The 13301-nt window shown below is 36.7% G+C and overlaps 2 protein-coding genes across 2 annotated transcripts; one reads left to right on the top strand and one right to left on the bottom strand.

Moving 5' to 3' along the window:
• Positions 1-442: 442 nt before the first annotated feature.
• Positions 443-6527, top strand: LOC110873267 (DIS3-like exonuclease 2). The gene is made up of 6 exons (XM_022122200.2): positions 443-730; positions 799-852; positions 919-987; positions 2122-4119; positions 5779-5850; positions 5936-6527. The coding sequence occupies exons 1-6, from the start codon at positions 653-655 to the stop codon at positions 6263-6265; spliced, it is 2601 nt and encodes an 866-aa protein (XP_021977892.1). The 5' UTR covers positions 443-652; the 3' UTR covers positions 6266-6527.
• Positions 6528-7526: 999 nt separating this feature from the next.
• Positions 7527-11718, bottom strand: LOC110873266 (protein GrpE). Its single transcript, XM_022122199.2, has 3 exons — positions 11411-11718; positions 8388-8888; positions 7527-7947 (listed from the first exon to the last, which is right to left on the bottom strand). Exons 1-3 carry the CDS (start codon positions 11612-11614, stop codon positions 7771-7773), a joined length of 882 nt encoding a protein of 293 aa, XP_021977891.1. The 5' UTR covers positions 11615-11718; the 3' UTR covers positions 7527-7770.
• Between the last annotated feature and the right edge of the window lie 1583 nt (positions 11719-13301).

Raw genomic sequence — 13301 nt, forward strand, 5'->3', positions numbered from 1 at the left:
GTATGCGTTTGTATCAATTAGAGTTGGTCTACATTTGGATATACTTTTTTTTTAATATAATACGTTTTCTTACTTATTTTATGTAAGTTTTCATAAATTTTGTTCCGAACTGAGTGGAGTCAAATTGTGTTTTTTTTTTCTTTCTTTTTTTTCAAAACTTTAATTAATACTATAGAATAAGTTATGATTATACGAGATAGATTCAATGTACTTTACATTATGATCTAATCGCAATACTTATATAGGTTACATTGAGTTCAATTAGATATGTTGAAACACGTGTTTTCATATGGTTAACGCATCAACTAACACTTGAACAAATCGTGCATAACGCATTGTGCTTTACACTTAGTGTTTTACTAAACGTTCGTTCCGTCGTGCGCCGCCGTAACGCTCAGCGGGGAAAAAAACTAGTTACACTAAAAGATAATAGTAGAACACAATGGGCCTGCTCATGATTTTCCAAAAGAATGAAAAATTATATAACATGGTCGGTTTCGGCCGTCAATACCAATTTGTCGGCACCCATGAACCCTAATTTGCTCACGTCACCTTCTACCCCTAACCCTCTCTCTGTTCTATCGAAACACAATAATAATATCTTAATCAGTTGAGGCTCAATTCAATTTGGTAATCACATATTTCAGATTCAATGACTCATAATCAGCCTGATCAACGCAAGCATTTTGCTTCGCATTGGTCTATGGAAGCTATTCATGCTGCATTAGAGGTTATTCATCTTTATCGTTTAAAGATCAACTGTTTGTGAATTTTTACTAATAAGTTTTTATGTTGCAGAAAGGCGATGTGTTCAAATCGATGTTTAGAGTGAATGCGCATAATCGGATTGAGGTATTTCATTATTGTTTCAGTTGTTTTGATTATGTGTTTGTTATAATGTTTGTGTGCATTGGTTAGGCCTATTGCAAGATTGATGGATTGCCGGTTGATGTTCTTATTAGTGGATTTCCTAGCCAGAATAGAGCTGTAAGTTTTTTATTGGTTTCATCACATACTGATTCTATTTTATGATTGTTATATGTTTATGATGGATGATGTGTTAAAATCTTTAAAGCATAGTCGCTAATAGCACTTATAGCAGCGTAGCGAAGCGGTCATACATCGCTATCTGATTTTGGCGCCTCCATAGCGAGTAAATAGCGGGATTTCAGGCTTTTTTTGGGTTTAATATAAATAGCTAGTTTTTGGTTAAATATGCACATAGAAACACCGTATTTGGATATAATATACAAATAAAATATTTCTAAAATTTTCTATCGCTATACGCTAAACATAAAATAGCGCTCGCTATTTCATCGCTATCGCTGCGTAGCGTATAGGTTGCTTCTTGCTATATGCTTTAAAGTCAAATTAGGATAATAACATTCATGTTGTCGTTTTCTGAAACTTTTAGTGTATAAGCGGGGTGTTAGCTCAACAATTTTGATTTAGAGGTTTGAAGGGGCAGGGGAGCTTGGAATGAAGGACAAAATGGATTTCCATCATAGTTATCAAAGGCGCTAGGCGCAAAAAAGCGAGGGCTAGAGAAAAAAGAGCGCACTTAAGTGAAAAAATTATAAAGTATTTTATATGTATTAGAATTATACTGTTCTTCAAGTAAACTAAACAAAAGCTATCATATAACATTTAATGTTAGATTATCATCTAATTAGTACAAAAAGTTCTAAAATAGTGAAGATTCAAATGTAATTCCAAAACTTGAAAGTTGGAAAGTTCTAAACTGGATCAGAAATCTAGGTGAAAGTTTTTTAATTCGGTAACTGTGGAGAAGATCAATAATTTTACATCAGATGATAACCAAAAAAAAGAATAAATCGGTATTTAGTGCACCTAGAGAGCTAAAGCGAGCATCTAGGAACTAAAAGCGCAATTAATGAGTCTCGCCTGGAATATGGGCCTAGTCGCATGAAGCGAGGGCTTCTAATAACTCTGGTTTGTATCTCAACTTATTTGTATTGTATTTTTAATTTGTTTTGTTCTCTGCGGTTATGAATGGAAGGAATCTAAGTCTGCAAATTGCCAGAAAGAGAATTCTTTCCTTATCAAGATTATTCTATTTGGATTAATGGTTTATTTGATAATTTTCTTTCTTTTGTTCAGGTAGAAGGAGACATTGTTGCAATTAAAGTAGATCCTTTTTCATCTTGGACAAAGATGAAAGGGTCAAGTGCAGTGGAGGACAGTTACGTAAACGATAGGGTTCAAAGTGAAGATGTCGGTCAAGAGCTAATTGAAAATAACCATCCAGCTGCTTGTTCTTCTAGTGAAAGAAGAGAAGCCATACCTCTAGTAGAAAAGTTGTGCGCTACGATAAATTCATTTCCAACAAAACGGCCAACAGGTAGAGTTGTGGGTATCATTGAAACGTCTCCCCGGAGGAAGTCTATTGTTGGTTTTCTTAGAATAAAGCCATGGTTATTTAACTGGAAGAAAGACACCAAGAAATCTAGACTTGTATTATTATCTCCAAAACGTGACTACATCCAACTTGTATCCACTGATCCAAAGTTTCCTAAAATGATGGTGGCCGTGAAAACGTTGCCAAACAGCATTATGGAAAGGTTAGACAACTGTGACTTAACACTTGAAATGGACCTCATTGCTGCAGAAATCGTTGAATGGAATGAAGAGTATGATAGTCCATTAGCTCATGTTATTCACAATTTTGGAAGAGGTGGAGAGGCAGAGTCACAGATTTCCGCCATTTTATTTCAAAACGAAATTAATACTTCTGACTTCACTCCCGATGCAATTTCTTGTATACCTCATGTTCCTTGGAGAATACCCGAAGAGGAATTTCACCGTAGAATAGATTTAAGGAACCTGTGCGCATTTACAATTGACCCCGCCACTGCATCCGATCTTGATGATGCTCTTTCAGTTGAAAGGTTACCAAATGATATTTACAGAGTAGGTGTTCATATTGCAGATGTATCATATTTTGTTCCGCCACACACTGCTTTGGATGAAGAAGCACAAATCCGATCCACAAGTGTGTATTTAAAGCATTATAAGTTACCGATGCTGCCATCGTTGCTTGGTGACAAATTAGGCTCGCTTATTCCCGGGGTGGAAAGACTTGCCTTTTCCATAATATGGGATATTAATCGTGATGGGGAGGTTCTAGATCGTTGGATCGGTCGTACCATTATGCAATCTTGTTGTAAGCTCTCGTATGAACATGCTCAAGACATTATTGATGGTACTTTGAACGTTGAGGGGCTCCAACTGCATGGGAATTTCACATGGTCGGATGTGGTTACCTCTGTATGCACTCTTGATGAGTTATCTAAAGTTTTGAAAGAAAATAGGTACAAAGATGGTGCTTTGTCTCTTGAAAACGCTAGAACCGATTTCTTGTTTGATCAAGATGGCATCCCGTATGATATTGTTTTCACCGGAAGGAAGAAATCCAACTTTCTTGTTGAAGAATTTATGCTTTTGGCTAATACGACAGCTGCTCAAGTAATAACTAGGGCTTACCCTTCTTGTGCATTGTTAAGAAGACATCCCGAACCTAATGTGTCAAAGCTTAGAGATCTCGAATCTTTTTGCAGTAAACATGGTTTACAGTTGAACGCTTCTAGTTCCAGTGAGCTAAATCAATCTTTGGAGAGAATACGGCACGAATTGAAGGACGATTCCGTCTTTTTTGACGTTCTTATGAACTATGCTACAAAGCCAATGCAATTGGCAACTTATTTCTGCAGCGGGGACGTGATAGATAACGGTAAAGATTGGGGTCATTACGCATTGGCGGTCCCGCTTTACACACACTTCACTTCTCCATTAAGACGTTACGCTGATATTGTTGTGCATCGGACATTGGCTGCGACATTGGAAGCAGAAGTCATGTTGGACTTGAACGAGAAGAAATTGGCTAAAAGATGCTTTACGGGCTTGCGTTTCAATAAAGAAGAAGTGGAAAGTTTTGACGCTCAAAAGGCGTTGGCGTATGCAGCAATGAAATATGTTGTTCCGGGCACAGATGTACTTGCTGATGTTGCCGCCTATTGCAATGCAAGAAAACTGGCCAGTAGGCATGTAAAGGATGCTACTGATAAACTATATATGTGGCTGTTGCTGAGGAACAAGGAGGTAACATATTGTTGACTTTAACTCACTTTTCTGTTTGTTTTACTTGCTTTTCTGCAACTGGATAGCTTTAGCCGTTCAGTAAATGTGAGAAATTGAGTGGGTCGTGGGTTAAGCTAAAAGGGGTAGTTTTTTAGTAATTGAATGGAAAAGGTTGACTTGTGTGGAACATGATCACAAAAAGTATGTTATTTTAATAATAAGATAGTTTTTATCAAGATGATATAGGAAGTTTTTATGCATTAAAAATACACCATTGGTGACTTTTGACCTATTTAGCCAATTTCCTCGTTTGCAGTTTTTTTAAATTTACCCTTCCAACCTGTTTTATGCATTGATAAAGTAACCTAAATCAACATATCCATAAGTAAAGGGGCTTAAGTTGCCATCTAATGCTCAGCTTTTCGTAGTTTTATTATTCTATTGAGTAAGTTACATGGATGGTCTTTGTGGTTTACCAAAATTTTGGATTTGGTCCCTAGCTTTCCAAAAGTACAGGATGGTCCCTGTGGTTTGCACTTTGTAATGCACTATGCAGTTAATCTCGGCGATATCTCGGTTATCGGCCCCTCACCAAAATATCGGTTTCCGATATCGGTCATATATCGGTCAACGATAATATCGGCGGTCGACGCCGAAATATCGGCCGATATCTTGCAAAACCGTATCGGTCGTCTCGGCGTTATCTCGTTTGGGCCAATTTTGTATAAAAAAAATTCTGGATTTCAGCAAAAAAACGAAGGTAAAACGCTGCTGGGCCAATTTTGTATAAAAAATCTGGATTTCAGCAAAAAAACGAAGTTAAATATGGTGTAAAAACTGCCTCACGCGGTACCCGGGTTTCGGAGCTGCATTCGTGTCCGCAGGCACGCACGAGTTCAACCAAATTTCCAGCTCAGAAACCCTTTTTTTTAAGCACCCCCCCCCCCTGCGCGCGCAGGTAGGACTTGTGGTAAAACATGTCATAAAGCTATAATGGAGTAGTAAATGCTTTACCTTATAAACACCCACTCACTTTGTTCCCACACCAATGTGGGACAAAGTATTTACCACCTTTTGAGACTTTCATTCCCACACCTAGACTTTCTACCACCTCTTGTATATATATAAATATATATATTTATGCATGATATTAGACTTCTAGTATATATATAGGCTCTAGATATGAATATAAATATATATTCATATTTATTCATGATATTAGAAATTACCGATATCTCACCGATATCTCACCGCGATAAACAATATCTCATATATCGGTCCTTGACCGATAACCGATATTTTTCCGCATTAACTGCATAGGTAACGCATTTAGTCCCCAGCCAACAAATCTAAAGGTTCCAGCACTAAATGCGTTACCAAGTGCAAACCACAGGGACCATCCATGTACTTTTAGCAAAGCTGGAGACTAAATGAGTTGCACAGTGCAAGCCACCAGGACCATCCGTGTAATTTTGGCAAACCACAGGGACCATCCATGTAATTTCTGTGGTTTACCCTTTAAATATAGTATAAAGCTATCTTTCCTTCTACCTTTATATAGCATGACCTAATAAATATAGTATAAAGCTATCTTTCCTTCAACCTTTATACTATATTTATTAGGTTATGCTATACAAATACAGTATGTATGTACGTTGACTTGTGGCATGGTAACTGCAGGTTTTCCTTTCAGAAGCTAGAGTGTTGGGGTTGGGACCAAGATTCATGTCTATATATGTCACCAAGCTAGCTGTGAGTATATACATAAGTAAATGGGTCGTAACAGCCTCTTTTATCATTTTGTAATTGCATATTTCTTGTGCTTTCATGCTTCTAGATTGAGCGACGGATATACTATGACGAGGTTGAGGGTCTTACTGCCGAATGGCTCGATGCTACGTCAACATTGGTACTTAATTATCATCCAAACAACCGCTCACATAAAAAAGGAAGCAGTTGCAAGTTTAAAGCGATCGACGAGGTTGCTATGCTTACATTTCCATACAGCAACATGGTATCATCAAAGAATCCAGACATCGAGCCAGCAGTCTTTCCCCTAGTGTTGCATATTCTCTCAACCGTACCTGTTGCACTTCATCCTATTGGTGGGGATGATGGCCCTATTGATATAGGGGCAAGATTATGCATGAGCTCATATTTTTGTTGATTTTGTATACAAAGGGGGCTGTTGTAGATATAGATAACAGGTTTTATGATATTGTTTGCTCAGTACCTGCTTGTTTTTAAACCAAAGCAGACTACTGTGCAAGATTCATGATGGTGGATGTGTCGGTTATTTATCATCGTAGACCAGTTCCACCGACTGAAGCTAGAACTAGATGATGTCACATGAAATTTCTGCTTTTAGATTTCACTTTTGCAAATTTTACGTACAGTTCTGCTCAGTAATGCTTACAGATGTTGGTTGATTTTTGTCTTGTTAAAATTGATCTGTGTTGTTGCCAAGTTCTGTGACTGGTTAACGCCTGCTGTAAGTGATACTTTTCTGGGTTAGAAAATCTGGGATGAATCGGTATGTCTAGTCACGAAAGATGAACCAAAAGCATTGCGATTAGAATAACATGTCACACAGACATTATCTATTTGCATTCCCTGTTGGTTGTCCGTCCTGTTTGTACCCAAGTTTCTGTTCATACATCATGGAAAGAATGGCATCGTGTCAGGTTAAGTAGACGAAGGGGCTGTTTGTTGACCTCTTAATGAGGCTCTTAATGATTTAGATCTCTTACTGGTTCAGCACTTAATGGTTCAGACTGTTTGTTTCACGAGCAGATGTCTGAAACATTTGCCTCTGAATGGTTAAGCCTTATACAGAGTCTGAATGGTTAAGGCCTCTAATCTGATTTGGTCAGACATTTGCCTTTGAATGATTAAGCATTATACAAGCTCTTAATGGTTCAGACCTCTTACTGGTTTAACACTTAATGGTTTAGACCTCTCTGGTTCAATGTTTAACCATTCAGATGTTGCCAAACGGCCCCGAATTCAAACATAAAACATATTTATGTCATGTAATCCATTTAGATAAATGAGTCAAGAAGGTTGATAGTTTGTTAAAAGGTTGTTAGATTGGCAGGTTTAAGTAGACGACTAGATAATCATCAAGTATTAAATGTGTGACTTTATAGGTTGTAATAAGTTGGTTGGTGAGTTGATGTTGCATATATATATATATATACTATTTTAGTTTTAAACAGGGTTGATTTGTTTGATAAATGGGTCATACACATCAACCTGCACACATTCTTTAATTACACAGGTTAAACACGTCAACTTAAACACATGTTTAGTATATAGGATCGACATAACAACCTAAACTTGAGCATTTACTCAGGTTTTTGTCGTGTTTCGATAATGTCAAAACTTGCGACCCCACCTCACAAAACACTCTTTGTATCTTTGAAATGTGCGTCAAGAAAAAAACGTTTGCGGATTCTTAACATCTGTGTTAACATAATTCTTAGGAATGAAACATTCACGGGTAAGGAACATGCATCACTTTAACTAATGCAAGATGATCATAATAAGAAAGATACAAGTAAGAATGTGTAAAGAAACATGATGAACAATGCCATTTGCCACTGAATAAAAGGTATAAAAGCCACTCTGGTGCAAAATTTCAACCATCATCGGCCTTGATATGGTGGTTGTCTATGATTGCTCCGTAGATTCCTGAGTTGAAGGATCGGCTTGACCCGGCCCAGAAGAAACCTTGACCATTGCTGGTCTAAGCAGTCGTTCCCCAAGAACAAACCCTCGTCTGAACTCTTCTATAACAATACCTTCACTGAATTCCTTGGACTCTTCTCGCGCAATTGCCTCATGAACCTACATCACAAAAAAACATTGCATACCAAACACGGGTAAGCGGAAAAATGGATTAACCCATAGTTGTCAATAGCGGCTATAGCGATCGCTATAGCGCGCTATGTAGCGAATCGATGGAGTGTCGCTATTTGGGTTATAGCGACCAATAGCATAAATAGCGACAATTAACTTTTTTTTGATGTAAATAGCAATTAGATATAGCTATAAAATAGCTAGATTTATAGGTTTTTGTTAAATATACATGTAAAATAACATATATACCAGGGTATTTTGATATAATATACATATAAAAAATTTTAAATTCTTTTTCTAGTGTATCGCTATTTATAAATTTTACCCAAAAAAATCGCTATTTGCTATGTAGCATATAGGTCCCTTGTCGCTATTCGCTATTAACAACTATGGATTAACCAAACAAAAGGAACCATTGAACTACTTACTGAGGGATCGAATGGTTTTCCAACTGTTGGTACAACGGCCACCTGTAAGCTCCTCATTATTTCCACAAATTGTTTATAAATCCCTTGGTAACTTGCATCAATCTTCTTCTCCTGCTCTGTTTCCAGCTTCAATTGATGCTTTGCTCTCTCGAAATTATCAACCATGGGCAAAAGACTCTCGATCACTTCCCCTTGGGCATTACTTCTAATGCTAAGCCTCTCCTTCTCTGACCTTTTTCTAAAATTCTCAAAGTCCGCTTGCAACCGGATATATCTTTCCTTCCCGGAATTTGCCTCTTCTGACAATGCCGTCACCTGCCCAAATAATTTATTTTTCTCATTTTCTAGATGAGATAATGTAGCCTCTATTTCAGATGTAGTTGTGTCATCTTCATTGAGGACAGCTTCTTTGTAAAGCAGAAGCAGGGACTTGACGCTCAATACACTCTCCTGATTTCTATCGCTTTCGGATTCGTCTAATTGAGCCTCGTCTTCACTTGTCTGCCCAGCAAAAATGTATGAGATAAAAAAAAAAGAACATATAATTAAGCAGTCAGCTAGTATAAAGTCAAACAAACAGACTGAGACTTTAGCTCCAACATCGATATTAGTTATACCATGCTTCCTGCAAATTTTGATGTTGGTTTTAGATTTTATATGAAACTAGAGATGGTAATAAGCCGGGTATGTGACTGGTTTTTGTAATCCTACTCCCAAACCTGTTTGCAAAAACCATGAACTACCGTTGGAACACAAATTCTTGTAATTTCTATGTTTTTGATAATTTCAAGTTTCTTCTAACAACTTTAAAATCATATTTGGTTTCAACGCGGGTAAACACATATGCACCGATTTCGGGTAATCGAGGGGGTATCACCTAATAGTAATACCATACCCATCCGTCCCAAGCCCAAACTGTGAAAGAAATTATAATTAACTGCATATCTGAATACCTGCCCTAAGTCCCAACATAATATAATAAAATACCCATCAGGTTCAAGTATTTGACTGTTATGGGTTGAACTCAAAAGTTAAGTTCTAAATTCTTTTCAGCTAGCTAATGAAACAAATTGACATTCAGAAGGATATGAGTAAATCAAGTATCCTTTGGCCATAGGCTAAAATTAATAAAGATGCATGCTTTATAAATATTCTATTGTTAGGTTAGGATGATGTTAAAATTACCGTAAAATGTTCATGAAAATGAAATGACACGTAGCAACTCAACTATTTGGTGTTTTAATGGTTTGTGTTACCAAAGAATTAGAGTAAGTACTCCTTGCAGACACTATGCAGGAATCTGGAAACAGGTTACATTTAAACGGCTCAACCTGCTCCTGCTTTTCAAACTTAAGTTTAATCACATATACATACATAGGTATTGACTCAGGTTATGGTCTATGCCCATTTATCTTGTGAATATATAGTCCCATAATGGGTCTAACAAGCCAAGATTAAACTTGTAAAATAACTAATTGTTATGACCAAACAGCCTCCTTATTGTATAAGCCAACTGTAATCCTATCTAGTTGTTCTTATAAGATGATTTGATAAACTAATAACATTTACACGTCGGTCAAAAGATGTTCAGGATGGGTATTGACCCTGCCACCTTGACCCAAAGTCATGAAAGGGGGTGCGGGGATCAAAATGCAATTAATGACTGATGACCAAACAAAAAAGAATACACTTTGCTACCCAATACCAAATGGACATCAACCTGGATTGCTGTGGTAGTTAGGTCACGTTTCTTTTCTTTTTTTTTAATGAATAAAGAGTGTCTGGATGCTGCCTACATAAGCAAATGCTTGTTTATTTTTTGTGCTGAATAATCGGCCTTAAGAAGAGTAAATGATCATTTTACCTTAACGATTCAAGCACAAACAAAACTTTATTGGTATATCAAATATCAATCAGCCCTAATACACAAGTTCAAGTGAAATAAGAAATAATCGAGGTTTTAAAGCAACAGATTCTGAAACCGAATTCGAGATCTAGCACCAAGAAATCATAATCCTTAATTGAAGAGTAACATTTTTAAGTGGCAAGACGACGATAATATAAAGTCAAGGTTACAACAACAACATATAAAACTATCAAACAATGGAATGAATTCAAAGTCTGTCAATGACAGCGAAATGCGAGAATGATAAATATTGAGGAGCTCTCCTGACTCTAATAGTCAATGACAACCTACAAGAAAATTGTGTGATAACCCCAATTCTGGTGGGAATTGGCAAATTGAAGAGCAACCTTTACAGGTCCAGAGTTGTACTCGTGGAAACAACCACTTGTAGAAATGCAGGTTAAGGGTGTGCGTGCGTGTCTCATAATTGATTTTCATAATAAAGATCAATATGTATATAACCTCTAGTATCCTTTCAAAGTTCACTTAATTTGCTTAAGTCGGCTACCTGGCTTTGCTTATCGCCTTCTATAACCAAAAATAGACGAGGGAAAAACAGATTTATTGAGGTTTAGAATAATAGTACATGTCCATGTTAAAAATACAAGTATCATGTACCATAAAGCTCAGTCCTATGCATTAGCATGCATTCTAGACCTAAAAAAGGTAGTATATTTTAAAACAAAACATGGATGTCAAACACACTTGAATTGTAGAGTTATGATAGGCAAAAATAGCATACTTGCTGCTAGTTAATACATAATTCCATTCCCAACCAATATAGCATGCTCACCGTCCACTCCACGGGCATGGTGAAATTGTTTATTATCCAAAGCTAACTTTACAACCACAAATTTTAGCCTTGACTTTCACAATGTTTTGATAAAGCATAGCTAAAGATAGATAGATAGATATTGCATTCAAAAGGGTGTTGTCTGGTTGACGAATCCGCCTAAAACAAAACTTTTTGAGCCAGTATCTAACTATACTATACTATACTAAGAGTTAGAATTTACAACTAAGTTGATAAGTCACTAAGTTAATAATAATAATAATTCCAACAAACAGAATATGGTGCAGTTATAAAACAAATTAATTTGAAAAGTGAAGAGGGTACCTCAACTGTTGTATCCTTGGCTGTACTAAAAGAAAATCTAAGGTTTTGAGGTGGAGAAGAGGTGTGGAATTGGAAAGATCGAGAAAGGCCCAAAATGGGTTGTTGAAAAGAGAGATTTTTGGGTCCAAATTGTGGGGATTTGAGAGCAGATAGGCGATGATGAGTGCAGAGAGAGTATTGATGAGAAAGAGGAAGTGCCGCCATGGAAGATGGGTTTGATATTATTCAGTATTCACAACTGAGATAGATAGATAGATAGATAGGGCAGCAAAGGGGGTTTCTGCTGCTGCTCAGTCAAATTTTGTTCATGATTCGATATATACCACGTTTTACAACATCATTTTAGGTATGCATTGATCTTTTAATAATAAAGAGTAAACTGCCATTTTGGTCCATATGGTTTAGGTACTTTTGTCATTTTAGTCTAAATTTTAAAACTTTTAAATCTGTGTTCCTGTGATTTCATTTTTATTGTCGTATTAGTCCAAAATTCAAAAAACCTAATATTTAACTGTTGAAAGCTGGTTATTTTGTCTTTTTGTTTAGGGGCAATTTTGTCTATCTCAATTTATTATAACATATTAATAAACTAAATTAATTTAACCATATATAAACAGCAGATTATATTCCCCCATTTAATCATCATCTTCCCCAAAAAACCTTACCCTCAAAATCGCCACACCAAACCCTAATCACATGACAGTCTTCTTCACTCTTCACATCCACGAATAACCCCCTTAGAGATTCCAGCGCTTAAAGTTTGATTATGAATCAATACGTCAAGTCAAGCTATATTATACAAACAATATGAAATGTGAATACGTTATACAACTATTGGTAAAGGGGAATTTAAAAACTAAACCTGCTCGGATTCAGACTCATCTCCTGAACTGCCATCAAATCTGCCATAATTTATTCCTGGTCTGGGCCTAACAGATCTCTTAGTCTTTTCATCGTCGTTCGGTTCGACTCGTGATTCCTTCTTGACCGGTTGTGGTTCAAAAGCATTAGCGAAAACAGAACAGCTAGACTCAACAGACCTCTTAGTCTTTTCGTCGTCATTGGGCTCAACCTTTAGTTCCTTCTTGACTAGTTGCGGTTCAGAAGTACTACTGGAAACATAGCAACTAGACCCAACTTTGTTATCATCGGCCCTTTTTAGAGAAAAGGCGGCGATTGACTCAAACCCAGGTGGAATTAAGGGAATATCTATGCTCTCTTCTTTGACATGATGTCTGATGAGTTCAGTCCCCATCATGTATATACTTGCATGGGAGAAGATGAAGAAGACTGTTATGTGATTAGGGTTTGGTGTGGCGATTTTGAGGGTAGGGTTTTAAGGGGAAGAAGATGATTAAATGGGGGAATATAATCTGCTATTTATATAGAGTTAAATTAATTTAGTTTATTAATATGTTATAATAAATTGAGATGGACAAAATTGCCCCTGAACAAAAAGACAAAATAACCAGCTTTCAACAGTCAAATATCAGGTTTTTTGAATTTTGGACTAAAATGGTAATAAAAGTGAAACCACAGGGACCCATATTTAAAACGTTTGAGATTTGGACTAAAATGGCAAATGTGCCCAAACCGCAGGAACCAAAATGGCAGTTTACTCAATAATAAATAAATCATTTGTACAAACATTATTACCATTTCTATTGGGTCGTATTATTGGCACACCTTGAATTATTAAATCGACACCTTCAATACGCATCGTATAGGCCTATACAATGCGTATTAAGGTTGGTTTAAACTTCAAGGTAGTCAAAGGCCGACAATGTATCCACTATAAAGAGTAATACACATCGTATAGGCATATATGATGCGTATTATTAGTAGGCTGTACGTCAAAGCGGACATCTAGGGTTCACATGCAACCCTAATA

This window comes from Helianthus annuus, chromosome 8 (assembly GCF_002127325.2).
Source record: "Helianthus annuus cultivar XRQ/B chromosome 8, HanXRQr2.0-SUNRISE, whole genome shotgun sequence".
In the NCBI taxonomy this organism is placed as follows: domain Eukaryota; kingdom Viridiplantae; phylum Streptophyta; class Magnoliopsida; order Asterales; family Asteraceae; genus Helianthus; species Helianthus annuus.

Coding starts and splice junctions, on each gene's coding strand:
- LOC110873267 (XM_022122200.2), top strand. CDS start 653: ATGACTCATAATCAGCCTGATCAACGCAAGCATTTTGCTTCGCATTGG. Junction 731..798: donor CTATTCATGCTGCATTAGAG/GTTATTCATCTT, acceptor TTTATGTTGCAG/AAAGGCGATGTGTTCAAATC. Junction 4,120..5,778: donor TGTTGCTGAGGAACAAGGAG/GTAACATATTGT, acceptor TGGTAACTGCAG/GTTTTCCTTTCAGAAGCTAG.
- LOC110873266 (XM_022122199.2), bottom strand. CDS start 11,614: ATGGCGGCACTTCCTCTTTCTCATCAATACTCTCTCTGCACTCATCAT. Junction 8,889..11,410: donor CCAAGGATACAACAGTTGAG/GTACCCTCTTCA, acceptor TTTGCTGGGCAG/ACAAGTGAAGACGAGGCTCA. Junction 7,948..8,387: donor GAAAACCATTCGATCCCTCA/GTAAGTAGTTCA, acceptor TTTGTGATGTAG/GTTCATGAGGCAATTGCGCG.